Here is a 26,976-nt window from a genome sequence, read left to right as displayed (position 1 = left end):
TAAAGCTGCGTGTTTCCTGTGCAGTCTCAGAGAGATAGAGACAGAGAAACAGAGAGCCAGAAAAATAGTAAGACCAAATCAGAGAAACACAAAGGGGCTGGGAGAAACACAGAGAGGTCCAGAGTGGACATATCGTCATTCTCCCAATCCAAGACATATTTTGGGAGCTGAGAAGCTTTGGTATAATCCTTACATAAGTCTCTTGAGATGGGACCCTACATTAGTGTGTGGCTTCATTCATTCACACTCTTAACAAGGATTGAGCACCTCCTATGTACAAGAAGCAGTATTAGGCACTGGAGATAAGAGAAGGGAATGAACCCTCTTGGAGCTTCTTAAGGAGAGGCAGATCTTAACTAATGTAAAATTTTTAATTACAATTGAATCAGGGATATGGAAAAGTAGTACATGATAGTATGACAGATGATGAGGGGACTGATGTCAGCTTCTCACTGGTGGAAGGTGGGAACTGACCCCAGGGATTGCCAGCACTTTAAAACCTTCCTCCTTACCTGACCAACGCGCTTTTCCCTTCTTTCAGTTTTTCCACTGTATAATGTGAGGCTTTCTTTCTTTCTTTCTTTTTTTTCCCAAAAGATGACCAGTAAGAGGATCTTAACCCTTGACTTGGTGTTATCAGCACCACGCTCTCCCAAGTGAGCAACCGGCCATCCCTATATAGGGATCCGAACACACGGCCTTGGTGTTCCAAGTGAGCCACGGGCCGGCCCAAAAGTGAGGCTTTCTGTTTGCATCTGTAGAGGTGGGATGTGAGTGTCCCTCCTCACTGGTGACATGAGAGAGCCAGCTCTCCTCCCCTGATATGTGATCTGAGGGCTGGGTGGACAGTACTGGGTTCTGCCTCAGTGACCTTCTTCCTTAGTGACCTTCTTCCTCAGTTTGCTCCACTTTTAACACATGGAGAACCCTACCCCTCAGCTCTTCCTTCCCACTTCCAATATGGTGACTAACTTCATCCATTCATTCATTCACCGGTGTTTGTTAAGTAAATCCCATCCTCTTCTGCCTTCTTCAAAGCTCTCTCTTACTGACTCCTTCCAATTCATTTTCTTTTTTTTCTTTTAAAAGATGACCGGTAAGGGGATCTTAACCCTTGACTTGGTGTTGTCAGCACCACGCTCTCCCAAGTGAGCTAACCGGCCATCCCTATATGGGATCCGAACTCGTGGCCTTGGTGTTGTCAGCACCACACTCTCCTGAGTGAGCCAGGGGCCGGCCCCATTCCCATTCATTTTCAAATGTATCTAAGAAGTCTCTCCCATCTTCAGACAAACCTCTCCATACTGGGCTCTCCAGTTACTACCTGGTGTCTCTCTCTCTTCCTTCTTAACAGTCAAACTTCTTGAAAGAGTTGCCTATACATAGGGGTCTTCATTTCTTCTCCCCTCAATCCCCAGCCTTTCCAAGGTCACTCCTCACTAGGGTCATCCCTGACCTTGCATGCACACTTTGTAGTTCTTATGTGGCTTGACATCTCAGCTGTATGCAACACCATTGACCTTTCTTTCTTTCTACAAACATTCAGCTGGTGGCCCTCTTACCTTTCTAGCAGCTCCTTTTCTGTGGCATAAAGAAGGACCTTCCTCTGTCTATTCCTTAAATCATAGAAGTCTATCTGTGATCCTGTGCCCTTTGCACTCTACACACTATCCTTGGGTGGTCTTGTTCTCTCCCCAGCTCAAATAACTTTCATATGCTACTAAGTACCATATCTCCAGTCTAGATCTTTCTCTGGCTCCAGTCTCACCCACTGTCTACTGAAAAACTCCCCTTGGGTATTTCACAGGTACCACAAAGTTGGTATGTACTAAGCTGATCTTGTCAGTTTTCCCCATGAATCCATTTCTCTTCCAGTATCACTATTCAGTTAAATTTAAATTCAATAAGTTCCACACCAGCCAGCCACCAAAAAAAAAAAAAAAAAAAAAAAAAGGTTTGCCAGTTAGCTCAGTTGTTTAGAGTGCTGTGTCGATAAATTCAATAAGTATTTATTGAAGGGCCGGCCCGTGGCTCACTCGGGAGAGTGCGGTGCTGATAACGCCAAGGCTGCGGGTTCGGATCCTATATAGGGATGGCTGGTTCGCTCACTGGCTGAGCATGGTGCTGACAACACCAAGTCAAGGGTTAAGATCCCCTTACCAGTCATCTTAAAAAAAAAAAAATTATTGGGGCCGGCCTGTGGCTCACTCGGGAGAGTGTGGTGCTGATAACACCAAGGCCACGGGTTCGGATCCCATATAGGGATTGCCGGTTGCTCACTGGCTGAGCGTGGTGCTGACAACACCAAGTCAAGGGTTAAGATCCCCTTACCGGTCATCTTTTTAAAAAAAAAAAAAATTATTTATTGAATGCTTACTACCATATATGTCAGGCAGGAACTGTGTACTAGGCATTGTCAATTAAGATGGTAAATGTGGTCCCTGCCCTCTCTTAACATTTAAAATACAGAGTGATAATAATCACCATGATAGAGGAAGTACTATCATTTGTTGGAGCACATAGAGTGTGCCTGATTGCCCATGCCAGAAACCTGGCAGCCAACCTTAATTCCTCATTTCCTCACTACCCATATTCAATTGGTTACCAAATACTGCAATTTCTTTTTTTTTTTTTTAATTAAGGTCGCTAATCAGCTGAAGAACACTGCAATTTGTGCTTTTCCAATATACCTACTTCTTTTTATCCCTACAACTACCACCTTTTTAGTCCAGATGATATAACCTTCTAACTATTCTCCTTGCATATAGTTCTGCTCTCCTGTGCATTCCTGGCACAGAAGCCAGAGTGACCTTTCTTTTCTTTTCTTATCTTTTTTAAAATAGATGACCAGTAAGGGTATTTTAGATGACCAGTCAAGGCCACGGGCCGGCCCTTGACTTCAACTTTTCGAAGGCTTCTCATTGTCCTCAAAATAAAGTCCAAACTTGGGTCGGCCCGTGGCTCACTCGGGAGAGTGTGGTGCTAATAACACCAAGGCCACGGGTTCGGATCCCATATACGGATGGCCGGTTGCTCACTGGGTGAGCGTGGTGCTGACAACACCAAGTCAAGGGTTAAGATCCCTTTACCGGTCATCTTAAAAAAAATAAAAATAAATAAATAAATAAATAAAGTCCAAACTTTATGATGTGATGTACGGAGATTTCCCCCCTCTAGCCTGCCTTTTCACACTCCCCACCATAAACTCATACACTAATTCCTCACATTCCTAAAGTGCATTGAGATCTTTGATCCTCTGCATATGTTGTTTCCTCTGCCTGAAACACTTCCCATCTCCACTCCCTCCAGTCTTACTCCCTCTTTCTCATCATGCAGATCTCCGCTGAAAGGTCACTTGCACAAGAAACCCTCTCTTAACCTCTCAGAGGGGCCTTAACTAGCAGCCTCCATGGCAAGCTTTACGTCCCCCATCATAACTTTCATCACACTTTAAAGATTATTTGATTTTCTGATTTCCAGGAAGTCTGTAAGTGCTGCCAAGGTAGAAGACCATATCTATTTGTTGATCATTGTATTTTCAATGCCTTACAGAGTTTCTGGCACAAAGTAACCTCTCTGTGCCTCAGTTCCCTCGTTAGAAGAATGGGAATGAGAGAACCTACCTCATAGATTTTTGTGTAACAACCACCATTTTATTATAGCTTACAAATTTATAGGGCAGAAACTTGGGTAGGGCTCAGCAGGGTGATTCTTCTGTCCCATGTGGCATTGACCCACCAAGGATCACTTGGTGGTATTCAGTAGGCAGATGGGCTGGTCTGGAAGGCTTCACTCACATGTCTGGCACCCTGATGGGAATGACTGGAATGCTAGGATCAGCTGGAGCTGTCAGCCAGAATGCCTACTTGAGGCCTCTCCAGCATGGCAGTATCAGGGTAGTAGGACTTCTTACATGGTAGCTCAGGGCCACCAGAGTGTGCCAAAAAGCCTGAGTAGAAGCTGCAAAATTTCTTGTGGCCTAGCTTCAAAAGGCCCAGAACTCCTGTTGAGTTTTTTGGATAATTAAATGAATTAATACATGTAAAGTGCTTAGAACCACGCCTATCTTATAAGTCCTATTAGGTATTAATTCTTTTCTTTTCTTTCTTTCTTTCTTCTTCTTTTTCTTTTTTTTTTTGAGGCTGGCCGGTACAAGGATTGAACCCTTGACCTTGGTGTTATCCACACCACATTCTGACTAAGGGCGCCAACCAGCCAACCTGTATTAATTATTCTTAAAGGTATACAAAGATGAATAGGAAGGGTTCCTTTCTCAATTACTGACATGTGCTTCCTTTCATAATATATACTTATTGCCAAACAGCCTTCTTACTTCCCCTCAATTTGACTTTTTCTCTACAGATACTCTTCTCCCCCTTTGATGACACTGTCTAGCTGTACATGAGCTGCAGGTTGGTGTTAAATCAATATTCTAATTAGCCACATCCTTTTTTGTTGATAGGACATCTGCACTAATTTCGTTTGTTACTAAAGTAAGCTCATCGTAACTCCCAACTCTAAAATTGAGCCTTAAGAACTTGAATTGAGAGGGCCGGCCTGTGGCTCACTTGGGAGAGGGTGGTGCTGATAACACCAAGGCCACGGGTTCGGATCCTATATAGGGATGGCAGGTTAGTTCATTTGGGAGAGCGTGGTGCTGACAACACCAAGTCAAGGGTTAAGATCCCCTTACCAGTCATCTTAAAAAAAAAAAAAAAAAGAACTTGAATTGAGAATCGGCCATTGCGAGTAGCCGCTGTCACGATATCGCCACTTCGTCCTCAGCAACGAGAAGAGGCAGCAGTTTCAGTCACCGCTCTCCCTCTGTATTAGAGGATAAAAAGTTCGCCTGCGCCCAAACGTAAACGTCTCTGCCCCTCCTTATCAAAAAAAGTGCCGCTCTAGCATCGCATCGAAGGCCTCTCCATCTCGATGGTAGTCTTTTCCTGTTTCCTAGTGTTGCATGGTGGGAGAAATAGTCTATTTCCGGGAGCTGTATGCGAGCAGTGGCCTAATAGAGAACTCCATTTCCCGGCGTGCCTCGCGGCGGCCACTCAATCCATAGGGGGTAGGCCGGTTCCTGTTGCATCAGCGTGGGATTTACAGCGAAATGAGACTGTTCGTGAGCGAGGGCGCTCCGGGGACCCTACCTGTGCTGGCCGCGGCCGGGAGGGCCCGGGGCAGAGCAGAGCTGCTCATCAGCACTGTAGGCCCCGAAGGTACTCGGGCTGGTGCTGGTGGGCGGTGCATGAAGGGGGTGGGACAGAAACACGCCCGACACTCACCCCACAGTTGTCTTCGCCAACCTTCGGCCCCCATCGACCTGTTTCCCCATTTTCCTTGGTCACCCCGTCCCCTCTTTTTCCGCAGTCACATCTTTGAGCAGTCAATATACCCTTCCCTCATTTTTAGCCTCCTTTCTTTTGTCTTCCCGGGTCCCGCCTCACCCTAGTAAACCGCTCTGCCCTTTCCAACCCACACCTATCAGGCAACCCTCTCAACTCTAGTCACTCGCATGAAAACCCCCAGGCACCCCTTGTCATTCTTAGGAAATTCCGCCTTCCCCTTTTAAACTAACTCACTCACTCTCTCTCTCTCTCTCTCTCTCTCTCTCTCTCTCTCTCTCTCTCTCTCTCTCTCTCTCTCTCTCTCTCTCTCTCTCTCTCTCTCTCCCCCCCCCCCCTCCCTCCCTCCCTCCCTCCCTCCCTCCCTCTCCCTCTCCCCCCTCCCCCTCCTCCCCTCCCCTCCCTCCCCCTCCCCCCTCCCCCCCTCTTTCCCTTCCCCTTCCCCTCCCCCCCTCCATTATGTTTACCTCTTCTCATTCCCAGCCGACTGTTTAGGTCATTCATAACCGGTTGTCATTCCTCTCAGTTCTCTTAATTTTGTTTTCCCACTGAGACCTCAGATCACTCTCAAGATAATCTAGTTACTTTTAATTGTTCCACTTCTAGGCTGCAGCACTATCCTGATATCACCACCTCCTCTCTGCAATCCCCATCTGTTGTTTCCAGCTGTCAGTCTCAGCTGAACACTTGCTGGCCTCTCCAGCTCATTCTAGACCCACCCCCTTTCAGTGATCCTATCCTGAAACTTCTAGGTTGAGAGTGCCCATCTTTCTTCCCCTTTTCTCTGAACAATGTGAGGTTGTCCTAAGTTGACAAAGCATTTCTTTTGTTTCCCTGTTTTTCACCCATTTTCCTTTCCTGCATCAGAGTGCGTGGTCCCATTCCTGACCTGGCCTAAGGTCCCTGTCTTGCAACTGGATAATGGCAACTACCTCTTCTCCACTAGTGCAATCTGCCGGTCAGTATTGGTCCTTGGTATGGGGACATAGCTGAATCAAAGTAGTCTTTACTGTCCTTTGTGTGGCCTTATTTGCAACCACTGATTCACTGAGGCGTGAGAACTGGGCTAGACAAATGGGCCCCTCTAATTCCACCTTCTGTTGGTCTCTCCCTGGGCAGATACTTCTTTCTGTTATCTGGCTGGGAACAAGATGACCTTACCAACCAGTGGCTGGAATGGGAAGCAACAGAGCTGCAGGTGGGACTAAGGCATTAGGGATGGCAGGAAGGCTCCTGCTCTGCATGGTCATCCTCACCCTGTCCCTTCCATTTTAGCCTGCTTTGTCTGCTGCCTTGTACTATTTAGTGGTTCAAGGCAAGAAGGGGGAAGATGTTCTTGGTCCAGTCCGGAGAGCCCTAATTCACATTGACCACAGCTTGAGTCGTCAGAACTGTCCTTTCCTGGCCGGAGTGAGTTGGGTGTTGAGATGGGGATTAGGGAAGGCTTATGGAGTAAGGATTAAGAGGGAAGACTGTATTCAGAATGTTCAAATCCCAACACCGTCACTTACTAGCAGTGTAATCTTGATAAATCACTTAAACTCTCTAATCCTCCATTTTTTTCATCTGTGAAATGGGAATAATAGTCGTACCTACCTCACTAAGTTATTTCGAGGAATAAGTGAGATAAAGTGCTTAACACAATCCTTGATACGTAGTAAGTGCTCAGTAAGCATTAGATATTATTATTACCACTGGAAAGAAACTGTGTCATCTGTGTGCCTTTCTCTTTTTTCCCCAACAAAGGAGACAGAATCTCTAGCTGATATTGTTTTGTGGGGAGCTCTATACCCATTACTTCAAGACTCAGCCTATCTCCCTGGTAAGAACTGTACACCCAGCCCCAACCCCAGGAGCTTGGTGTAGAGGTTACAGAATGGACAGTAGAATATTGAGGACTCACTTTAAGGTGGAGCTTGACAGGGCAACTCTAGCAGAAGATGGCTGAGGGAACTGGGGAAAGCAACTGGAAAAACCTCAGAAAGAATGGGAGGTGGTCCACTCCTGCCTGCCCAATCCAGGTTCTTATGCTTGCTAATTCCCTCTTTTCTACTATGCCCACAGAGGAGCTGGGTGCACTGTGCAGCTGGTTCCAGACACTGAGTACCCAGGAGCCATGTCAGCGAGCTGCAGAGACTGTGCTGAAACAGCACGGTGTCCTGGCTCTTCGGCCTTACCTCCAAAAACAGCCCCAGCCTAGCACCCCTGAAGAAAGGGCTGTCAGCAATGAGCCTGAGGTTTGGAAAAGTGCAGAGTATCCTAAAAGAGCCTTGGGGCCTGAGGTGGGAGGTGGCTAGGAGATGGATTTTGGGCCTGGACTAGACTCTAACCTTTTCAGTTGTTGGAGAGCAAGGAGATAGTTTCTTTACCCTGTGGGACTCCCTCACCTGGTAAGGGATTCTATCCACTCTTCATAGGAGGAGGACCTGGCTACCCTATCTGAGGAGGAGATTGCCATGGCTGTAACTGCTTGGGAGAAGGGCCTGGGAAGCTTGCCCCCACTTCGGCCTCAGCAGAATCCAGTGTGAGTAGGCACAAATGTGTGGGGCTTGGTTTTGTAAGTGAAAATTGTTTTTGTTTTTTTTTTCTCTCATGGCTGGCAAGTACAGGGATCCAAACTCTTGGCCTTGGTGTTATAACACTGTGCTCTAATCAACTGAGCTAACCAGCCAGCCCATGTAAGTGAAAATTGTTGATAGAGTCAGTATGTGCCTGCCAGGTCCCCTTTGCTGACCTCACTTTAATTTCATTCTCTCCTTTTTGTTCTCACGCCTCTTCTTGTTTTTTAAAAATTCTTATCATTTTGGATGTTCTCCATCTGTCCCATATTCATCCATGTTTTCAGCTACTTTTTACCCACTGATAGCAGCTAAGTCTGTTTTTCCAGTCCAGATCTCTAGTCTGAGCTCCAGACATATTTGTCAGACTACCTCCTAGATTCGTACACCTCCACGGGCATCTCAAGTTAAACATGTTCAAAACCAAACCTGTTATCTTCCCTACCAGCTGCCATTTTTGTCTTTCTCTTTAATTCACCTGCCTTAGTTGAACACCCCCACCTTCCACCAAGAAATCCAAGCCAGAAATCTTGGTGTCATCTAAACTCTTCCTTTTCCCCCTGCTGTATCATTTATTCTTTCTTTTTTTTTTTTTTTCTGGTGGCTGGCCGGTACAGGGATTTGAACCCTTGATCTTGGTATTATAACACCTCTTTCTAACCAGCTGAGCTAACCAGCCAGCTCCAGTATCATTTATTCTATTACCAAGTCATTGATTCTAACACCCAAGTAGAATGCATCCCTCCTCTTCTCTATTCTCACTGCTACCACTTCTAACACCTCTCTTTCTTCCCTGCCACCCTGTACTCCACACTGCACATATTATCATCTCACCATCCTTTTCAGAATTCTGCAGAGGATCTGTGTGTACTCCACAAGACCCTTCATGATCCTGCTTCTGCCTGCATGCTCAGCATTGTATTTTGTCACTCTCCTGCTACACTAAGATAATATTCACATATACACAGATTTTTTCCATCAAAATGAAATTATTTATAGTTCTGAACATGTCATTCAACAAAGATTTGAGTATTCACTCCTTGTCAGGTCCTGTATGCTAGGAGCTAGGTATACAGAGGGGAACAAAACAGACAGGACCTCTGCTGTCTTGGAACTTTGAGTGAGTCTAGCAGGATAAACAGGTATTTTTAAAACTGTCACACAAATTTATAATTATAAATTTTGATAAGTCCAGTGAAGGAAAAGAACAGGATGTTATGACAGAGAATGTTAGAGGAGACTAATTTAGGAGACTAAACATCTTTAATTAGATTTTTCCATGAACTTTTGGAAGTACTCTCGTATAATAGAATGTAACTTTCTTGAGGGCAGTATGCAGGGCATACTCACCTATGTATCCACCACAGTAGTAAGCACACTCATAATGAGAGAGAAATGACAGGGTGACACGAAAGGAAAACTACAGAATGTGGTATGAAGTGGTTAGGGGCTTGGGACACAGGAGAGACTGTGTGGGAGGCCAGTTGTCAGCAAAGGAAGGTTTTCCTGAAGGAGCTGATTTCTAAACTGGATTTCAAGGAAAATTATGGTATTTAGTTATGGGAAGAAAGGCCAATGAATGCAGGAGAAATTAGTGAGATCTTTTATGAGGAAATAAGCTGTAAAATGTTCCAGAAAGTAGATGGACCATCTGACTGTGGTATATAGCAGCCTCTGGGAAGAACGGGAGAGGTTAATGTGAGGGAATCAGGTAGCCGGTGGTTATAGGATGAGAATGGTTGGAAAGATGACAGGAGCCTTAGTGAGGTGTCAGTGCTAAGAGGGGGTTGATACAACATGTATGGAGCTGAGCTGGCAAGGGTGATGACATGTGAAAAAGAATACTGACTTGAGTGACTTCAGACAGCTAAGTTTGTCTATAGGTTTTAAATGCCAATAGTCTCCTCCTCCACTTATGTGTTAGCCTGTGAGTGGCATGACTAGGAATGATCCTGGGAAACTGGAGAGGAGAGGGTGGCTATGAAGGCAGTAGCTGCTGCCTGCTGGTTTAGTTAGGAAACTCATGAGGACAGGACAGGCGTAGGTTAGGGAGAGAAGAGTCAAGGGGTATAAAAGGACTTGGTAAGACTTGTATGTGGGGTGACAAGCTGTAAGGATTTTAGGTAGTGACTAGAGGTAATATTAACATAGCACCTGGGATGAAGGGGAGAGGTCAGTGCTGGAAAAGTGTTCTTGGGAGTAGTGAGAGTGATAATGAATTGGACAGAGCCTAGGGAGAGTTTTATCAGTACCTGGGAAGTTTGAGCTTAAAAATGAACTAATGGAAAGGAGCAGTCACAATTAGTAAAAGGGACAGAAATCAGTATTGTAATGAGGCTCTTTAATAACAGTAGGTGAGGCTTGCTCATTGCAGGCAGGGACCTGTACTCACAACTGTAGGGGATCTTATGATACTTGCGGAGCTTATGGTCCTGTGGGTTCATGTGAGGAAAGATTTCCAATGTATATGAACTGCTGACAGAACAAATCTGTGTCTGGCTGTTCTATGTACTTTTTTTTTTCTTCTGGTGGCTGGCCAGTACGGGGATTAAACCCTGGATCTTGGTTTTATACGTATCACACTCCAACTCCAACCAGTTGAGCTGACTGGCTAGCCCTTTGTGCATGTTTGGTCCCTCTTGGCCCTCGCATCTCCCCCATGGACTGTTCTCTTCTTCCTTCCTTACCAGGTTGCCTGTGGCAGGGGAAAGGAATATTCTCATCACCAGTGCCCTCCCTTATGTCAACAACGTCCCCCACCTTGGAAACATCATTGGTTGTGTGCTCAGTGCTGATGTCTTTGCTAGGTAGAGCCAGCTGCTGGGGGAAAGACCTTCTGAAGGAGGGGTGGGCCCCAAGGGAATAGGATCCCTTAAGGATGGGTGCTGGAGGGATCCTGGGGACGACAGAGTGACTGAGGCAGGGTGCCCCCATGATCACATATTCCCCTCCAGGTTTGCTCGCCTCCGCCAGTGGAACATCCTCTACTTGTGTGGGACAGATGAATATGGTACAGCAACAGAGACTAAAGCTATGGAGGAGGGTCTAACCCCCCAGGAGATCTGCGACAAGTACCATGTCATACATGCTGACATTTACCGCTGGTTTAACATCTCGTTTGATTTTTTTGGTCGCACCACCACTCCACAGCAGACCAAGTAGGTTTCCTCTAATAAGGCAGAAATGGGGGTTGAAGGCTGGGGCTAGAGGCACTGAAAATATCTTAGAGACAGAAGGAACCAGAGTGGCTCTCTAGGCACTCCTCCCAAACTTAAGATCTGAATATTGCCCTGAAATTTATTCCAGGCAGTTTCCTGGGCATTATTGAGGGGAGTCAGTGCAGTGGAGAAGCCTGATCAAGGCCTGATAGAGCAGCCAAGGGAGAGAAGAGACAGGACTTAGGCTCATGGGAAACATCTGCCTTCCTTCTAGTGCCTCCCTTCCTCCCGGGCTGCCACAAAGTCTTAAGATTTCACTCCCACTCCTATGTGCATTTATAACAATTAGTATACTCATTCTTCCTCTGCCTAATCTTCAGCTTTAAAAAACTCTGCCTTATAGACAAGCTGCCAGATGATAGTGCTGTGTAGTTTAGCACTTGGACTGATTTAATTTTAATTTTTAGGACACATTAAAGGACAAAGTCCTATCCTTTTGGAGATTTTTGTTAACGAAGGATATAAAACAAACGTGTATTCAGCAAAAGTAAATTCTAAAGTGTTGAGGGAGGAGATTGTGTGGGCAGTTGGGGAGTATGTGTGAGGGGTCGGGGTTCATCCAGTAAAACCCTATAAAGATGAATAGATGGCTTTTGCATTGAGAGGCCTCTGCCTGATTTCTTTGGTCTTAGACTGAATGAGCTTGGGTCCCTGGTTGAGGTGACAGTTGGGAGATGTGTACCACTGTCTCTGACTGTCCTTTCCCTACCCCTTGCTTACCTCACCAGAATCACCCAGGACATCTTCCAGCGGTTGCTGGCACGAGGTTTTGTGCTGCAAGATACTGTGGAGCAACTGCGGTGTGAGCGCTGTGCCCGCTTTCTGGCTGACCGCTTTGTGGAGGGCGTGTGTCCCTTTTGTGGCTATGAGGAGGCCCGGGGTGACCAGTGTGACAAGTGTGGCAAGCTCATCAATGCCATTGAGCTCAAGGTGAGAGGAGGATCTCATGTGAGCCTGGGAGGAGACAATTCTTATTCTTAAGGGACTCCCAGTCTCATCCCATTCAGGATTTTAATTTTAGCATACAAGACCTTTTACCAGTGGCCCTTTCTGCCCCATCTTAAAAACTCATTGTTCAGTTCATTTGAAAAGTATGTATTAAGCATCTACTATGTGTTTAGCACTGTGCTAGGAAATAAAAGTTGAGTTTATTCTTCCTGACCTTTGCTCCTGCTTCAGACTACCTAATCTACATTTGTTTAGATCCTTTTCTCTTCTGTAAATACCTTCTTGACTTCTTGTTCATGTTTATTTATTTGTTTATCTATTCATTAATTTATTTGACAAACATTTTTTTCAATCTTTATAATAGGCCAGTTATAGTCAGGGGGCGTTGAAGATATAGCAGTGAACAAGACACTTTTATCTAATGTGGTGAGGATACCAACACTTAACTATGAAATAATATAATGATATAATAAACTTCCAGGAAGATGTGATAGTGATTTCTGGGGGAAGATTCAAGTTAAGTGGTATGGGAGGGTTGATCAGAGAAGGCCTTTCAATTGAGAGTTTAACTGAAGAATGAGAAGGAGCAAGCCAGACGATGGGGTTAAGAGTGTTCCGAGCAGAAGGACTAGGAAATGCAAAGGCCCTGAGGCATCAAAGAACTGAAAAGGCAGAATTGTTATATATTTTTTTTTCTTTGCAGCTGGCCAGTATGGGGATCCGAACCTGTGATCATGGGGTCATAAGGCTGCGCTCTAACGAACTGAGCTAACTGGTCAGCCCTGAAAAGGCAGAATTGAAAAGCCTAGTGTAGTTGTAGCATAGTGAATGAGAAGAACGGTAGGTTGAGATGAGATCAGAAATGTAGGCAGGAGCCACATCACCAGGACCTAGTAAGCCATTGTGGGAGTTTAGATTTTGTTCTAATTGAATGGCAAGCTACTCTGGAAAACGGATGGGAAGGAAGCAAGAGAGCAAGTTGGGAGAAGGATTTGGAAGCTAGAATCCAGAAATGGAATGATGGTAGTTTGGACTAGATTAGTAGCAGTAGAAATGGGGAAAAAAAAAAAAAAAAAGAAGGATTTAAGATATATTTTGGAGGTAGACTATAGAGTAGGATAGACTGGAATTTGCAGTAGTCAAGAAAGAGATGACTTGAAAGTTTTTGGCTTGAGTAGCTTGGGTAGGTGGTAGTACCATCTATGACCATGGGCAAGATCAAGAGAAGAATGGGCTTTCAGGTAGAATTTAGTGATACTGTTTGGGTTTGTTAAGCTGGAGATGCCTGTTAGACATCCAAGTGGAGATGTTAGGTAGGCAGTTGGATATAGGAATGTGGAGTTGAGAGAGAGGTCCTGAGAAAGTTATATTTTCTCACCTTCAAAAACCCAGATCAAAACTCACTTGGAAACTTTCATTGATTAACCCCACCTGTTTACTCCGTTAGCCATCACCCTTAGGTGTTTATATAGTCAATTTGTACCACACAGATGAGTATTCTTTTTTTTTTTTTTTTAAAAAGATGACCGGTAAGGGGATCTCAACCCTTGGCTTGGTGTTGTCAGCACCACGCTCAGCCAGTGAGCAAACCGGCCATCCCTATATAGGATCCGAACCCGTGGCCTTGGTGTTATCAGCACCGCACTCTACCGAGTGAGCCACGGGCCGGCCTCAGATGAGTATTCTTGACATTTTGCTTTATAAAAGTCTGTTCCTGTTTCTTATTCATGCCATCTCTCCCTAAATTGATTGTAACTTCCTCAAGGAGAAGGACTGTGTCTTCTCATTCGTTGCTCCTTCCTCCTCTCACACAGCTAAGTACAGTGCAGTGCTCTGTACCTAGCTTGTGCGCAGCGAATGTTTTTTCCTACTCTGGAGTGATAGCACAGAGATATGAAACTCTGAGGAACAAATGTTGTTATGCTGTGCAGACTTGAGTCTCCAAGTTCAGAGAAGGCCAAGTAGTTGATGAGTTGATTGGGTGTGAACGTGAAGCTAACTAAGCTAGATGGCACATTTAGGAGCTCATCCCTCTGTGCCCCTCCCCTTGCCAGGGCAGCTGCCCCTGGCCTGCAGTCCTGATTCTGATTGTCCCACCCCGGGTCACCCATTCTTTGGAATCTCCCTTCACAGAAGCCTCGGTGTAAAGTGTGCCAGTCATGCCCTGTGGTAAAATCTTCTCAGCACCTGTTCCTGGACCTGCCTAAGGTAAGTAGGTCTTTCTCTCTTGTCTTTAGGAGGCTGCTTCTGCTCCCTCTGCCTTAGCCACAAATACTGATAACAGATTCTCTTAAATGTTTATAATTTCTGTTAAAAACTGTAGAGGTTATAGTAAAGAGATGAAACTGATTAAAGGGCACAATGTGAAAGTCCCAAGCTCATCAAGTCACAAGCCCACTTGCCAGAGGTGTTTACTACTGCTCATTTTCTTTTGAGTCTATTCAGAAATGTTGGATGCATATAAAAGTATTTTTATGTCTTTTTGTTTTTCTTTTTTTTTCTTTGTGGCTAGTTACTACAGGGATACAAACCCATGACTTTAGTGTTACAAGGCTGTGCTCTGACCAACTGAACTAACTAGCCAGCTCTGTCTCTTTGTTTTTCTTAATACAGATTAGATCATGCTCTTCTGCAACCTGCTTTCTTTTACTTTGTAATGTGCCTTGACCAATTTTCCACATTAGTGATCTTTCTCCTTTTTTTTTCTTTTCTTTTTAAATTTTTTATTTGGAAATAATTTCAAGCTCACAAAAAAGTTGCAGGAATAAACCTGGTAGAACAAAGAACCCCATATTCTTTACCCAGAAGAACTCAGGTACCCATTACCCAGATTCAGTTAATATTTTGTTCCATTTGCTTTAGCATATTCTCCCTTCCTTTCTCTTTGTCGTCCTCCCTCCTCCCTCTCCTACACACACACACACACACACACACACACACACACACACACACACACACACACACACACTCTCTCTCTCTCTCTCTCTCTCTCTCTCTCTCTATATATATATATATATATATTCCTAAATACTTCAGTGTGTATTTTCTAAGAATTAAGACACTTTCTTGCATAACCACATATATTACTCCGTTTGTGTTGCTACAGCGGAAATACCTGAGACTGGGTAATTTATGAAGAACAGAGGTTTATTTGGCTTACGATTCTGAGACAACTGCAACTGGCACGGGCCTCAGGCTGCCTTTACTCCTGGTGGAAAGTGGCAGGCAGCCGGTGGGTACATGTAGATCACATGGTGAGAAGAAGCAAGAGAGAGAGAGGGGAGGTGCCAGGGTCTTTTAAACAACCAGCTCTCATGGGAACTAATAGAGCGAGATCTCACTCAGGACCCCCACCCACCAGAGAGAGCATTAATCCATTCATGAGGGGTCTGCTCCCATGACTCAAACAGCTTCCAGCACTGCCACATTGGGGATCAGATTTCCACATGAGTTTTGGTGGGGACAACACATCCAGACTTTATCACCACAGTAAACAACTTCAGGAAACTTAACATTGATATATTTGTCTGATCTATCATCCATATTTCAGTTTTGTCAATTATTATCTCAATAATATTTTTAAAGCATTATTTTTCCTTTAGTACAAGATCTAGCTCAAAATCTTATATTCCATTTAGTTTTTACATGTGTTTAGTTTCCTTTGATCTGAGGTAGTTTGTCAGCTTTTGTCTTTTATGACATTAACATTTTTAAGAAGGCAGGCCCTGACCTCCTTTTTAAAATAGAATATTTCTCATTTTGGATTTATTGGGTCTTCCCTCATGATTTGATTTAGGTTATGCACCTTTAGTTGGAATACTGCATAAACGATATTGTGTCCTCTCCAGAGGTACATGGTAGCTATCTGTCGCCTCATTGGTGATGTTAATTTTGTTTAGCCAAGGTGTTATTCAGTTTCTCCACTGTATAATTAATGTTTTCTGCTTTGCAACTTATAAGCAGTCTATGGCAATACACTTTAAGACCATGCAAATAACTTTGTTCTTCATGAACAAAACTTTTCCTCTTAGTTTAGCATCCACTGATCATTCTTACCTGAACCAATATTTATTATTCTGATTTTCCAACTCTACTACTCCCCTCCACATTTACTCTTCTCTCTCATTCATTTATTTAATTATATATTAGCAGCATAGACTCATGGATTCCTATTTTTTCAATGGTTTACAATTCATTCCTGTCCTAAGTTATTTTCACGCTCAAATTGTCCCTTATTTGGCCAATGGGAGCCTCTTCAAGATGGCTTTTCTGCTTTTGAGATCTTCCACCATTTTTAAAGCACTTCCTTAATTTCTGTTAATTTCTTGTTAATATAACAAGATACTCTAGGTTCATCCTGTTTCACCAGGAATCAACCACGTCTCCACAAAGCCCTGGTTCCTTTTAGTAGGATACAGTATTAGAGAACAAAATCTAGGTGGTAGGTTGCTTATCTTCCTTCCTCCACAGTAGGTACCCTGGCTCCCAGCAAGCATCAGCACATTTACATTTACTCATTTGCTCAATCCTACAACAATTTAAGAATTGCTTCACACATACCTCTACCAAAAAACCAAACCTACTAAGAAGAGTTAGGATTGGTTGGCAGTCCTGATCCCTCCCCTGGACTGAGAGTATATAGTCAAATAATGTGTTCAAAATTTACTTGGATTAGTTTTTCCCCCCATCAGTGTGGTTATATTACTGAAATAAGTTAATATACTGTATATTCTCTTTTACATTTTGCTTTTTTTACTTAACAGTATGTTCTGGAAATCACTCCATATTAGTTCATAGAGATCATTCTCATTTGTTTGTTTGCTTATTTGTCTATTTTGTTTGGCAGCTGGCCAGTACAGGGATAGAACCCAGGACCTTGGTGTTATCTGCATCATGCTCTAACCAATTGAGCTAACCAGCCAGCCCCCTGTTTATTTTTTACAGCTACATAGTACTCCATTCTGTATGGGTACTACAGTTTATTTAACCAATGTTAAATGTTTCCTATGTTTAACATTTAGGTGGCTTGCAGTATTTTGCAATTACATATAATATGTATTTTGCATTGTTGGAAGTATATCTTCAGGACAAATTCCTTAAATGTGATCACTTACTGCGTCAAGGGTAAATGCATATGTAGTTTTTTGCTAAATTTTCCTCAGAGTGTTGTTTTGCATTCCCACCAGCAGTGTGTGAGTGCCTGTTTCCCCATAGCTCCACCAACAGAATGTATTGTCAGGCTTCAGAAGCTTGTCCCATTCTTTTATTAACAGCGTATGGTATTTATGTGGATGACTCCCATAAACCATTCCTTCAAAAAGATTTATCTTTGTTTTTCTGCTTATAAAAGTGATATAAGCTTGTTTTTAAAATTTCAGGTAGAAATGTATGGTAAAAAGTGGAAGTTCCACATAATCCCACCTGAGAATAAGCAGTAATATTTTCCTTCAAAGTTTTTTTCTGGATTTATATTAATCTGTATATTATTTTTGTTTTTATAATAGAATTATATATTATTTTGCTGTTTGCTTTATTTAATTATCATGTATCTTGGAGATCTTTCACATCAATTCATATAGGTCTGCCTTATTTTTAATAGCCTTGTAAATATTTCATTGTATTGATACATCGTATTTCTTTAAACTTGTCGGAACCATGGGAGTTACAGATGGTCCCTGACTTAACAATGGTTCAACTCAGGATTTTTCCACTTTATGGTGGTTCAACTTTATGATGGTTTGAAAGAGACGTATATTCAGTATGCTCAACTGCCCTCAACTGACGATGGGGATGCATAACCCCATCGTCAGTTGAGGAGAATCTGTAGTTTCAATTTTTTGCTGTCATGAACAGTACGTTTCTTTCTTTTTTTTGACGGGTGGTCAGTATGGGGATCCAAACTCATGACCTTGGGGTTATAAGGCTGTGCTCCAACCAATTTAACTAGCTGGCCAGTCCCATGAACAGTATGTTTTTTTATGTACACATCTCTACACTCTTGTGTGAATATTTCTTTTCTTTTTTTTTTTTTTTTTTTGACTGGTAAGGGGATCTTAACCCTTGACTTGGTGTTGTCAGCACCACACTCTCTGAAGTGAGCGAACCGGCCATGCCTATATGGGATCCAAACCCATGGCCTTGGTGTTATCAGCACCACACTCTCCCAGGTGAGCCACGAGCTGGCCCTTGTGTGAATATTTCTGTTGAATAAATTCCTAGAAGTGGAATTGCTGTGTCAAAGTCATGAGTCTTTTAAATATTGCCAAACTGTACTCTAAAAAGGTTATATGTATTTATCCTTATGTTAACCATGTATGAGACTGTCCTAAGTCAACCCTCTTTCTCTCTGCCATTTCAGCTGGAAAAGAGACTGGAGGAGTGGTTGGGGAAGACATTGTCTGGAAGTGACTGGACCCCCAATGCCCGGTTTATCATTCGTTCTTGGCTTCGGGATGGCCTCAAGCCACGCTGCATTACCCGAGATCTCAAATGGGGAACCCCTGTACCCTTAGAAGGTTTTGAGGACAAGGTAATTTCATATCTCAAATTATTTAGCCTTGGGGTTGAGACCTTGGGCTAGCAGAATAGGTGTTGATTATGTCTTGTTTCGATCTGAGACTTTGCGTTGGTCCCTACCATGTTTCCCTATTCCTGATCTTCCAGGTATTTTATGTCTGGTTTGATGCCACTATTGGCTACCTGTCCATAACAGCCAACTACACAGACCAGTGGGAGAGATGGTGGAAGAACCCAGAGCAAGTGAGCAGTTCTTGGTTATCCTGTCTATGGGTAGTGTGTGTGTGTTGGGGTGGGAAGGGTGGGGTTGTGGTTAGAATTGGATATCTGGTCTTTCTTGGGCCTTTGAAGATCTCAGGAAATCTCTCAACTGTATTCCACTAGGTAGAGCTATATCAGTTCATGGCCAAAGACAATGTTCCCTTCCATGGCTTGGTTTTTCCTTGTTCAGCCCTAGGAGCTGAAGACAACTATACCTTGGTCAGCCACATCATTGCTACTGGTAGGTACCCTGGAAGACTGCAGATGGGGTGTTCCAAGGGAATGAGGGCTGAGGCAGTACTTGGAAGAAGATCCTGGAGAAATACTAGGTCTTGAGTTAGGAGTTGAGATGAAATAGGAAATAATTAAAACATGAGAATTCAACCCAGAGAAAGGAAACAAGAACCTGAAGAAAGCAAAAGTCCAAAGCTAAAACTTTGTAGCTGGTATAAGCAAAGAGAAGAAAAGGCCAGAATGGATATGAAGGGAGCCCCAAGTTCTGTGTGGGGTAGCTACTCAAGGAGAAATGTTGCTGAACACCCATAGTTGAGGTTGAGGGTGAGGAAAGAAGTTAGTGGGTCAGAGGGGAAGGTTGTGATTTGAGTACATGGTTTTCATTCTCCTTTTCTGTCCAGAATACCTGAATTATGAGGACGGGAAATTCTCTAAGAGTCGGGGTGTGGGAGTGTTTGGGGACATGGCCCAGGACACAGGGATCCCTGCTGACATCTGGCGCTTCTATCTGCTGTACATTCGGCCTGAGGGTCAGGACAGTGCCTTCTCCTGGACAGATATGCTTCTCAAGAATAATTCTGAGCTGCTTAACAACCTGGGCAACTTCATCAACAGGTGGGATTTGGTGAGGGGTCACAGTCAGCAGATGAGCTGGTGTGGGGCCAGTTCTCCCTCAGGAGATAGGAATGTGGAGAGAACTAGGAAATGGGTAGGAGGCTGGGCGGGATGGGAAGGACTGTGGAAAGTTGATTTTTATCAATTGAGATCTGCTCCTAGTACATGGTAGGCTATGTGTGCTTAAGGGAACAGTTAGCTGTGGAGATGATTTAGCAAAGTGAATTTTTACATATTGTTTTGTTATTAATGTTCTTTGTAGAATTGATGATGTATTCTGTCCTAGCAAAAAAGTTCACTTGCAGACCACTGAAAAGTTTGGCTGAAGAAAGGGGTTACCTTGGTGTAGGGGTATGAGGCTTCTGTTGTACTCTTCAGAGTTTTTGTTACTTTAGGCTCTCATTCTATATTAATAGTCCCTATCTCAGCCATTCTGCAACCAAAGAAATATCCTCCATGGCTTTAGGATCTAAAGAAATAGCCTCCATGGCTTATGTTCACTCTCTGAGCCCTGGGCCTTTAGCTCAGTCCTGCTTATCCACCCTTTCAGGTTTGGTCATTAACCACATTTAACAGATAGTCCTTACTAGAGTATTTGTTTTAGCAATTAACACATAATTATATTTCATCTTGATCATTCTGAGTATTGACTTCTTAAAAATAAAACATTATGTGCAGAGTCATATTCTTAGGGGAGAGACAGAATGAAGAATTAATGTGTTAATCTTTGCCTTCTTGTCTGAGGAAGCCAGGAAGTGTCAGTTCTGGGCAAGAATCCTGAAAGAATGTAGAGTTGTGAAATCAGATTTCTATAAGGAGACTAGGCAATAACTCCTTTTTCACCTCCTCTCTTTCCCTACCCCCATCAAGAGCTGGGATGTTTGTGTCTAAGTTTTTTGGGGGCTATGTGCCTGAGATGGTGCTTACCCCTGATGATCAGCGCCTGCTAGCTCATGTCACCCTGGAGCTCCAGCACTATCACCAGCTGCTCGAGAAGGTTCGGTAAGTAGCCTACACCTGTGTCTCATCTCCTGGCATACAGAGAGCCCCATACTGGTCCCTGTAGTATCTTACATCTTGGCCTGTCTCCTCCCTTCCCAGGATCCGGGATGCCTTACGCAGTATCCTCACCATATCTCGACATGGCAACCAATACATTCAGGTGAATGAGCCCTGGAAGCGGATTAAAGGCAGTGAGGCTGACAGGTAGGTAAGGGAGTAGGATTGGCTACAGGAATAAAGTGGCTGCTAGGCTGTGTCCTGGAGGTCTTGACTGGTATTTCTTCTTCCCCAGGCAGCGGGCAGGCACAGTGACAGGTTTGGCAGTGAATATAGCTGCCTTGCTGTCCGTCATGCTGCAGCCTTACATGCCTACGGTTAGCGCCACCATTCAGGCCCAACTACAGCTCCCACTTCCAGCCTGCAATATCCTGCCCACAAACTTCCTGTGTACCTTACCAGCAGGACACCAGATTGGCACAGTAGGTATTTGAGAGTTGGCAGAGCCACCCTCTCTTAAAACTCATATTTTCAGTAACTCTTTTCTAATCTCTCTCTCTGACTTTGCTTTGGGCATGGGACTCTTACAGCTTTTATCTAAACCTTTTTGCCACTCCTCCCCCCTCTGCACTTAGGCTTGTTTCTGATATGAAGTTGTTGGAATTGGTTCACAAGTCCAATTATTATCTGTATATCCTCATTATTCCTCATGTCAGAACCCAGTACCTGGCACATAAAATGAACTGGTATAGATGTTTGAAAGAACCACCACAATCACCTTGTCTCCATAATGCTAGCAGGCAGTGGGCAGGAAGAATACAGAGTGGCCATTTCCTTTCATATGAGATGAGAAAATACTCATACATCCCTAAACTTCTGGATCAGCCTAACATCATTAAATAGCTTAAATAATCTGACCGTATCCATACTTTGAGCTTTTATACCAAATGCTAGTGCTTTTTCTGAATTCTTTCCTGAAAACAGCTGGTATTTGCTCAGTGTTATGCTCACATTTCTTCTAAAACATTAGAAGACATTAGGATTCCCAAATGTCAGAAATTGGGGTTGGAGGGCCGGCCCGTTGCTCACTCGGGAGAGTGCGGTGCTGATAACACCAAGGCCCCGGGTTCGGATCCCATATATGGATGGCCGGTTTGCTCACTGGCTGAGTGTGGTGCTGACAACACCAAGTCAAGGGTTAAAATCCCCTTACCGGTCATCTTTAAAAAAAAAAAAAAAAAAGAAATTGGGGTTGGAGAGGCTCTTATATAGTCTGGTAGAGTTTATACCTTGTCAGTGAATGATTCTGAAATTTTTTTTCACAGGTCAGTCCCTTGTTCCAAAAATTGGAAAATGACCTGATTGAAAGTTTGAGGCAGCGCTTTGGAGGAGGCCAGGTGAGAAAGCTAGACTGTGCTCTCACCCTGCAACAGCCATAGTGTCTCCTCCGTAGTTTCCCTAAGTAGTACTCACTCATCACTCTTTCCATCTCTTGGCCCTGCTGCTGCTTCCTCACTTATAGTTTTTCTTTCCTGTCTTAGCTAGAAGAGTCCTTGGAGTTAAAGGTAATCACTTTCCCCTTGAGATGTTATATAAAACTGGAGGTTGGGGGATATTTATGGTAGCTGTTGATAACTCTGTGTTCTTCTCCAGGCAAAAGCGTCTCCCAAACCAGCAGTTGTAGAGACTGTTACAACAGCTGGGTCACAGCAGATACAAGTGCTGATGGATGAAGTGACCAAACAGGTATGAAGCTTAAGTCCTGTGGGAGACTGGAAAAAAGCTGAATAGGTCCTTTGGTCTCACTATTATTGTCCCCACCCTCCTTCTCTTAGGGCAACATTGTCCGAGAACTGAAAGCACAAAAGGCAGACAAGAACCAGGTTGCTGCGGAGGTAGCTAAACTCTTGGATCTAAAGAAACAGTTGGCTCTAGCTGAGGGGAAACCCCTTGAAACCTCTAAAGGCAAGAAGAAAAAGTGAAAGAACTTGGCTCATAGAAAGTCACTTTAATGGATGTGGACAGTAATAAATAAATGTACAATGTCTATGTACAAGCTGAGACCCTTTCCTTTTGTCTACCCCAAGCCTTCCCCCTACTGAATATGTGGGGTTGAGGGTCACATCACTGGCACTGGTGAGAAGGTGGACAGTAGCCACTTCTGGGAAAGGTTGGTCGTGGCCTGAGTGGGGGAGTGATGGTCCCACATTGTTCATGCTTGGTGCAGATTAACCATTCGGTCAATCAGAGCTCGGCGAGTCGCCTCCACTTCCCTGGTCAGGCGCTCGATTTCCTGCTTGAGCCGTTCATTCTCTTCAGCTAGCTGTGCCACTTTTCTTTCATTCTCCTGTTCTTTCTCCTTCATGCGTTGCTTTCCAGCCCGGGCTGGAGACTGACCACTCTGTTTCCTTTTTCTGGTTCTTCCTTGGTCTTCCTCCTCTTCCTCCTGAGCCAGGGAACTCTGACTAGAATCAGGTGAGTGAGGGCTCTGGGAGGTGCTTGTAACCTCTGCTGGTCCTGGCTCTTCAGTCAGCCAAGCCAGACAGGCAGGGTCAAGAGTGGTGAAGGTTTTTGATTCTTCCTTCAAGAAAATGAGGAAAGGGAAGAGTAAATATTAGGTGAGAAGTGAAAGATAACACCCATCTCCCAGCTTTAGGCCTAGCATTCTCACCTCTTCGTTTCTAGGGGGTGAGACATAGGCACCCCCATTTTCATCTGAGGACAAGACCTCTTGCAGATCCTCATACCAGGCTTCCAGCTCCCAGCTGGACAGTGTCCCAAAAGAAAAAGGCAATGACTCAGCTGCCATCTCTGCAGTTGGATCAGGTCTGGAAAAGGACATAGTCAGGATAATGGGGAGCGGGTGGAACAAGCTCCACATAGCAAAAAGTCTATACAATTGGTTGGCACACTGGTCTGCTGCCTGTTTTTGTAGATAAAGTTTTAGTGGAACACAGTCATGCTGACTTATTTACATATTGTTTATGGCTACTGTCATGCTACTACGGCAGGGCAGAGATAAACCATCATGATAGATTATCTGGCCCATGGAAATTAAACAACTTCTAGTTTACATGAGGATACTTCAAAAAGTTCACAGAAAGACTCCTATTATCTTTTAATTCTATCTTTACCTGAACTTTTTTTTTTTTTTTGGGTCGCTGGCTGGTACAGGGATCTGAGTTCCACAAATTTTTTGAAGTACCCTCATACTAATATTTCCTCTCTGCTTTTTGCACAGGACTTGAAGAAGCAAAGTGCCCAGATATACATTCTTGTGGGATCCTAGTAAAAGTCCTTACCACTCTTGGGAACTCCATTGGTAGATTGTAGGGGCAACTGCCAGGCCATTTGTGCTACTTTCTCCTGTGTGGGGATCTTGGGCAAATAGTCTTGGTGGGAACTGAAGATTGGCAAGACAAACCAACTGTCTTGGGTGGGGCTGACTTTGATTTGGTCACCTTGTTAAGGGCAGGCCACGAGGATAGATGTGGCCTGACAGCAAAACCTTGCTCAGATTCAAACACTCCTCTTCCACCTTCTCTAGCTTTTTTCATAATTTCTTAGGGTCCCAGTAAAAGGACCTTAAGCAGCATCTCTTGGGACTTGGTTTTGGGAAAGCGTTGGTTAGGTTTACCTTTCAGGTGTGATGATGTATGAAGATACACTTCCTTCTGGAACACTGTGAGGAATAAAGATATATGTTAGCTATTTTTGGAAGGGGGAGAGGCAGTTTCTTCTACTTTCATCTTCAGCCTCTTACTGGTCCTTCATTACTGCCAGTCTTGTGGAGTGTGAATGGTTAATGGTCCCTGCAGCTATTTCCAAGGACATAAGAGAATCTGACTTCCTTTTTCAGTTGCTGACATTTGTAGTTCCTGATTACATAATCGCAAAGTCATGGCTAACTCAACTTTCTCTAAATTCAAGGCAGACCTCAAATGTGCCAAAGTAAGGACTAAACTACAGGGAAGCAAACAAATCAAGTGGCATTTTCTTAAGTCCACTGCCACACTGACATCTTCTCAATGTACACTTTCAGTCTGGACCTCTCCTGGGACCTCTAATTCTGCTGTCTACTGCCTACTTGCCATCTGCCTTTGGATGTCTAGTAGACATCTCAGACCATGTCCAAAGACAAACTCCATGTCCAAAGATCTTCCCCTTCCAAAGTTGTCCCTGTCTCAGTAAATGGCAACTCTAGTTGCTGAAGCCAAAAACCTTGGTATCATCCTTGATTCCTCTCCTCTCTCACTCCGCAATCTGATTCAAAACACTAGCAAATTTTCTTAATGCATTCTTTGAAAATACACAGAATCTAAACACTTCACATCCATTCTATTTTCAATCTAGATCAATTTACCATCATCTCTCCCCTGGATTATTGCAGAAGCCCCCTGACTGCAGGTCTCCTCATTTCTGTTCTTGCCACCCCTCCGCGAGTGTATTCACAATACAGCAGCCAGAGGGACCCTTTTATTTTTATTTATTTTCCCCATATAAAAGATGACCGGTAAGGGGATCTTAACCCTTGACTTGGTGTTGTCAGCACCACACTCCCGAGTGAGCCACGGGCTGGCCCAGAGTGAGCCTTTTAAAACATAAGTCAGGTCATTCTTCTGCTCAAAACTCTTCAATAACTTCCTATTTCATGCATATTAAAGGCTAATACCCTCAAAATGGCTTACAAGGCCCTTTACAATCAGCTCACTTAGCTCTTTTCCTGCCCCTGATTTTTTATCGACCACTCTCCCTCTTGCTGATTCTAGTCCAGCCCGCTGGCCTGTTCCCTAAAGATACCAGGCATGCTCTCATTTTAGGGTCTCTGCTCTGGCTGCTGCTTCTCCTTAAAAGCTTTTCCTTCCACATATCTGCATGGCTTACTGCCTTGCCTCCTTCAGGTCTTTCATTTAAATATCACCTCAGTGAAGTAATTCCTGACCACCCAAAGTAAAACTGTAACCCCCACCCTGAACATTCTCCATTCCTTTTTCTGCTTTAGTTTTCTCCATGGGACTTACATTTTCTTTACTGTATGCCTCCCACTGAAATGTAAGCTTTGTGAGAGCAGGGATTTTTTTTCTCTCTTGTTCAGGATGTACTCTGGGCCCCAAACTGGCTTGGCACATACTAGGTGCTCATTAAGTATTTGTGAGGAATGAATGGATAAATTCCTCTCAATCTTTCTTATAGGGAAGGGAGGACTAAGCCCAGAGGCAGAGAAGCAGCTACCTATCCCTGGGGACTGGAGATGCAATATCACCCTGAATGTTTCTCTTCAGGGCTGTCTTCCCTTGGGAACCCTCCATTGCCTTCCAGTGTGTGGGACATTGCTTTCATCAGCAGCGGAGCCCCAGACCAGAGGGCTGCAGAGCCAAGCAGGGGGCTGGCCTGATGCAATGGTTACACAGAGATTAGTTAGGAAACAGGACAGGTGAAAGAAGCAGGGGCCAGTCCCAGGAGAACGACAGTACACTGGGGAGACTCCAAATGGCTTCCCACACTTAAGAGATCCAGGCTGCTCTCTTGTGCGGGAGTTCCAGAGACCTGGGGGAACGGGAAAACCCATCTCCACTCCCTGTCCATTAGCACCCCTTCTCCCAAAGGCTTGTGTCAGTCTCGTCAAGGTTCTCTCATTAGTGGGGTCCTGGAGCCTCAGCTACCGAAATGGCCATGCCGGCCCCTAAGGCATTGCGCCTGAGACAGGATTGGGGGTGGGGTAGAGGGAATGCCTGAACCACAGTCACCAAAATCTTCCCGGAACGGGGGTGTGTCCTGCTGCTCCGCCTTCCAACGGACAGGCCTAACAAGATGGCCTGAAGTCGGCAACGGGCAGAATGAATTTCCTGAGGGCTGCCAGGCTCCCTTCGCCCAGCAGCACAGAGCTGGGCCCATGCTCTGGGCAGGGATGGGGTAACGCTATCGTCCGAAGGAAGAGGTCTGTAGACACCACTGCTGAATAAGAATTTTCCCCATCCCTCCCTCGGACGGTCCCTAACTTCATTGTGGAAGGAGTGGGGCTACATCCGAAAGAGCAGACACCCCAACTTTGAGGGGACAACCGATGTTCGCAAAGACGGGAGGGTAAAGGGTCGACGAGAGTCAGTACTCGCCTCTCTCCTCAGGTTCCGGCTTTGATTTTGGCTCTGTCGCTGCCACCCGCTCATCTTCAACATGGTATGCTCTATGTCTTAGACTCAAGTCTCTGACCTCTGGAGCGCTCAGCGGTGATCATTTACCAAGGCCTTGCCCTCCTCCAGGGCGGGATCCAGAAGCCTACCA

At 44.5% G+C, this 26,976-nt stretch overlaps 3 protein-coding genes across 5 annotated transcripts; 1 reads left to right on the top strand and 2 right to left on the bottom strand.

Moving 5' to 3' along the window:
• Window positions 1-5,057: 5,057 nt before the first annotated feature.
• Window positions 5,058-22,750, top strand: MARS1 (methionyl-tRNA synthetase 1). 2 transcript variants are annotated; one of them, XM_063075269.1, is made up of 22 exons: window positions 5,058-5,219; window positions 6,213-6,303; window positions 6,465-6,543; window positions 6,621-6,755; window positions 7,092-7,167; window positions 7,410-7,582; window positions 7,763-7,869; window positions 10,594-10,710; window positions 10,858-11,061; window positions 11,850-12,051; window positions 14,203-14,277; window positions 18,428-18,598; window positions 18,733-18,828; window positions 18,970-19,087; window positions 19,482-19,695; window positions 20,566-20,697; window positions 20,797-20,901; window positions 20,990-21,176; window positions 22,020-22,091; window positions 22,236-22,259; window positions 22,348-22,440; window positions 22,530-22,750. In XM_063075269.1, the coding sequence occupies exons 1-22, from the start codon at window positions 5,111-5,113 to the stop codon at window positions 22,674-22,676; spliced, it is 2,727 nt and encodes a 908-aa protein (XP_062931339.1). In that variant the 5' UTR covers window positions 5,058-5,110; the 3' UTR covers window positions 22,677-22,750. The 2 variants fall into 2 exon arrangements, with proteins under 2 accessions (XP_062931339.1, XP_062931340.1); XM_063075270.1 differs by lacking the exon at window positions 22,236-22,259.
• DDIT3 (DNA damage inducible transcript 3) lies at window positions 22,688-23,503 on the bottom strand. The gene is made up of 2 exons (XM_063075271.1): window positions 23,366-23,503; window positions 22,688-23,275 (listed from the first exon to the last, which is right to left on the bottom strand). Exons 1-2 carry the CDS (start codon window positions 23,501-23,503, stop codon window positions 22,907-22,909), a joined length of 507 nt encoding a protein of 168 aa, XP_062931341.1. The 3' UTR covers window positions 22,688-22,906.
• On the bottom strand, window positions 23,189-26,896 carry LOC134360639 (DDIT3 upstream open reading frame protein). 2 transcript variants are annotated; one of them, XM_063075273.1, is made up of 3 exons: window positions 26,808-26,896; window positions 24,332-24,376; window positions 23,189-23,275 (listed from the first exon to the last, which is right to left on the bottom strand). In XM_063075273.1, exons 1-2 carry the CDS (start codon window positions 26,868-26,870, stop codon window positions 24,335-24,337), a joined length of 105 nt encoding a protein of 34 aa, XP_062931343.1. In that variant the 5' UTR covers window positions 26,871-26,896; the 3' UTR covers window positions 23,189-23,275; window positions 24,332-24,334. The 2 variants fall into 2 exon arrangements, with proteins under 2 accessions (XP_062931343.1, XP_062931342.1); XM_063075272.1 differs by lacking the exon at window positions 23,189-23,275 and adding an exon at window positions 23,481-23,522.
• Window positions 26,897-26,976: the final 80 nt, after the last annotated feature.

Source organism: Cynocephalus volans, chromosome 12 (genome assembly GCF_027409185.1).
Source record: "Cynocephalus volans isolate mCynVol1 chromosome 12, mCynVol1.pri, whole genome shotgun sequence".
NCBI classification, from domain to species: Eukaryota; Metazoa; Chordata; class Mammalia; order Dermoptera; family Cynocephalidae; genus Cynocephalus; species Cynocephalus volans.
The sequence above is the reverse complement of the archived record's forward strand: the minus strand, read 5'-3'. Positions and strand labels throughout refer to the sequence as shown.

Excerpts from the sequence above, each read along its gene's own strand:
- DDIT3 (XM_063075271.1), bottom strand. The coding sequence starts at position 23,503 with ATGGCAGCTGAGTCATTGCCTTTTTCTTTTGGGACACTGTCCAGCTGG. Across the intron at positions 23,276-23,365 it reads CACCCCCTAGAAACGAAGAG|GAAGAATCAAAAACCTTCAC; the intron begins GTGAGAATGCTA and ends ATTTTCTTGAAG.
- MARS1 (XM_063075269.1), top strand. The coding sequence starts at position 5,111 with ATGAGACTGTTCGTGAGCGAGGGCGCTCCGGGGACCCTACCTGTGCTG. Across the intron at positions 18,599-18,732 it reads TAGAAGGTTTTGAGGACAAG|GTATTTTATGTCTGGTTTGA; the intron begins GTAATTTCATAT and ends CTGATCTTCCAG. Across the intron at positions 22,092-22,235 it reads AGCGCTTTGGAGGAGGCCAG|CTAGAAGAGTCCTTGGAGTT; the intron begins GTGAGAAAGCTA and ends TTCCTGTCTTAG.
- LOC134360639 (XM_063075273.1), bottom strand. The coding sequence starts at position 26,870 with ATGTTGAAGATGAGCGGGTGGCAGCGACAGAGCCAAAATCAAAGCCGG. Across the intron at positions 24,377-26,807 it reads GCCGGAACCTGAGGAGAGAG|TGTTCCAGAAGGAAGTGTAT; the intron begins GCGAGTACTGAC and ends TATTCCTCACAG.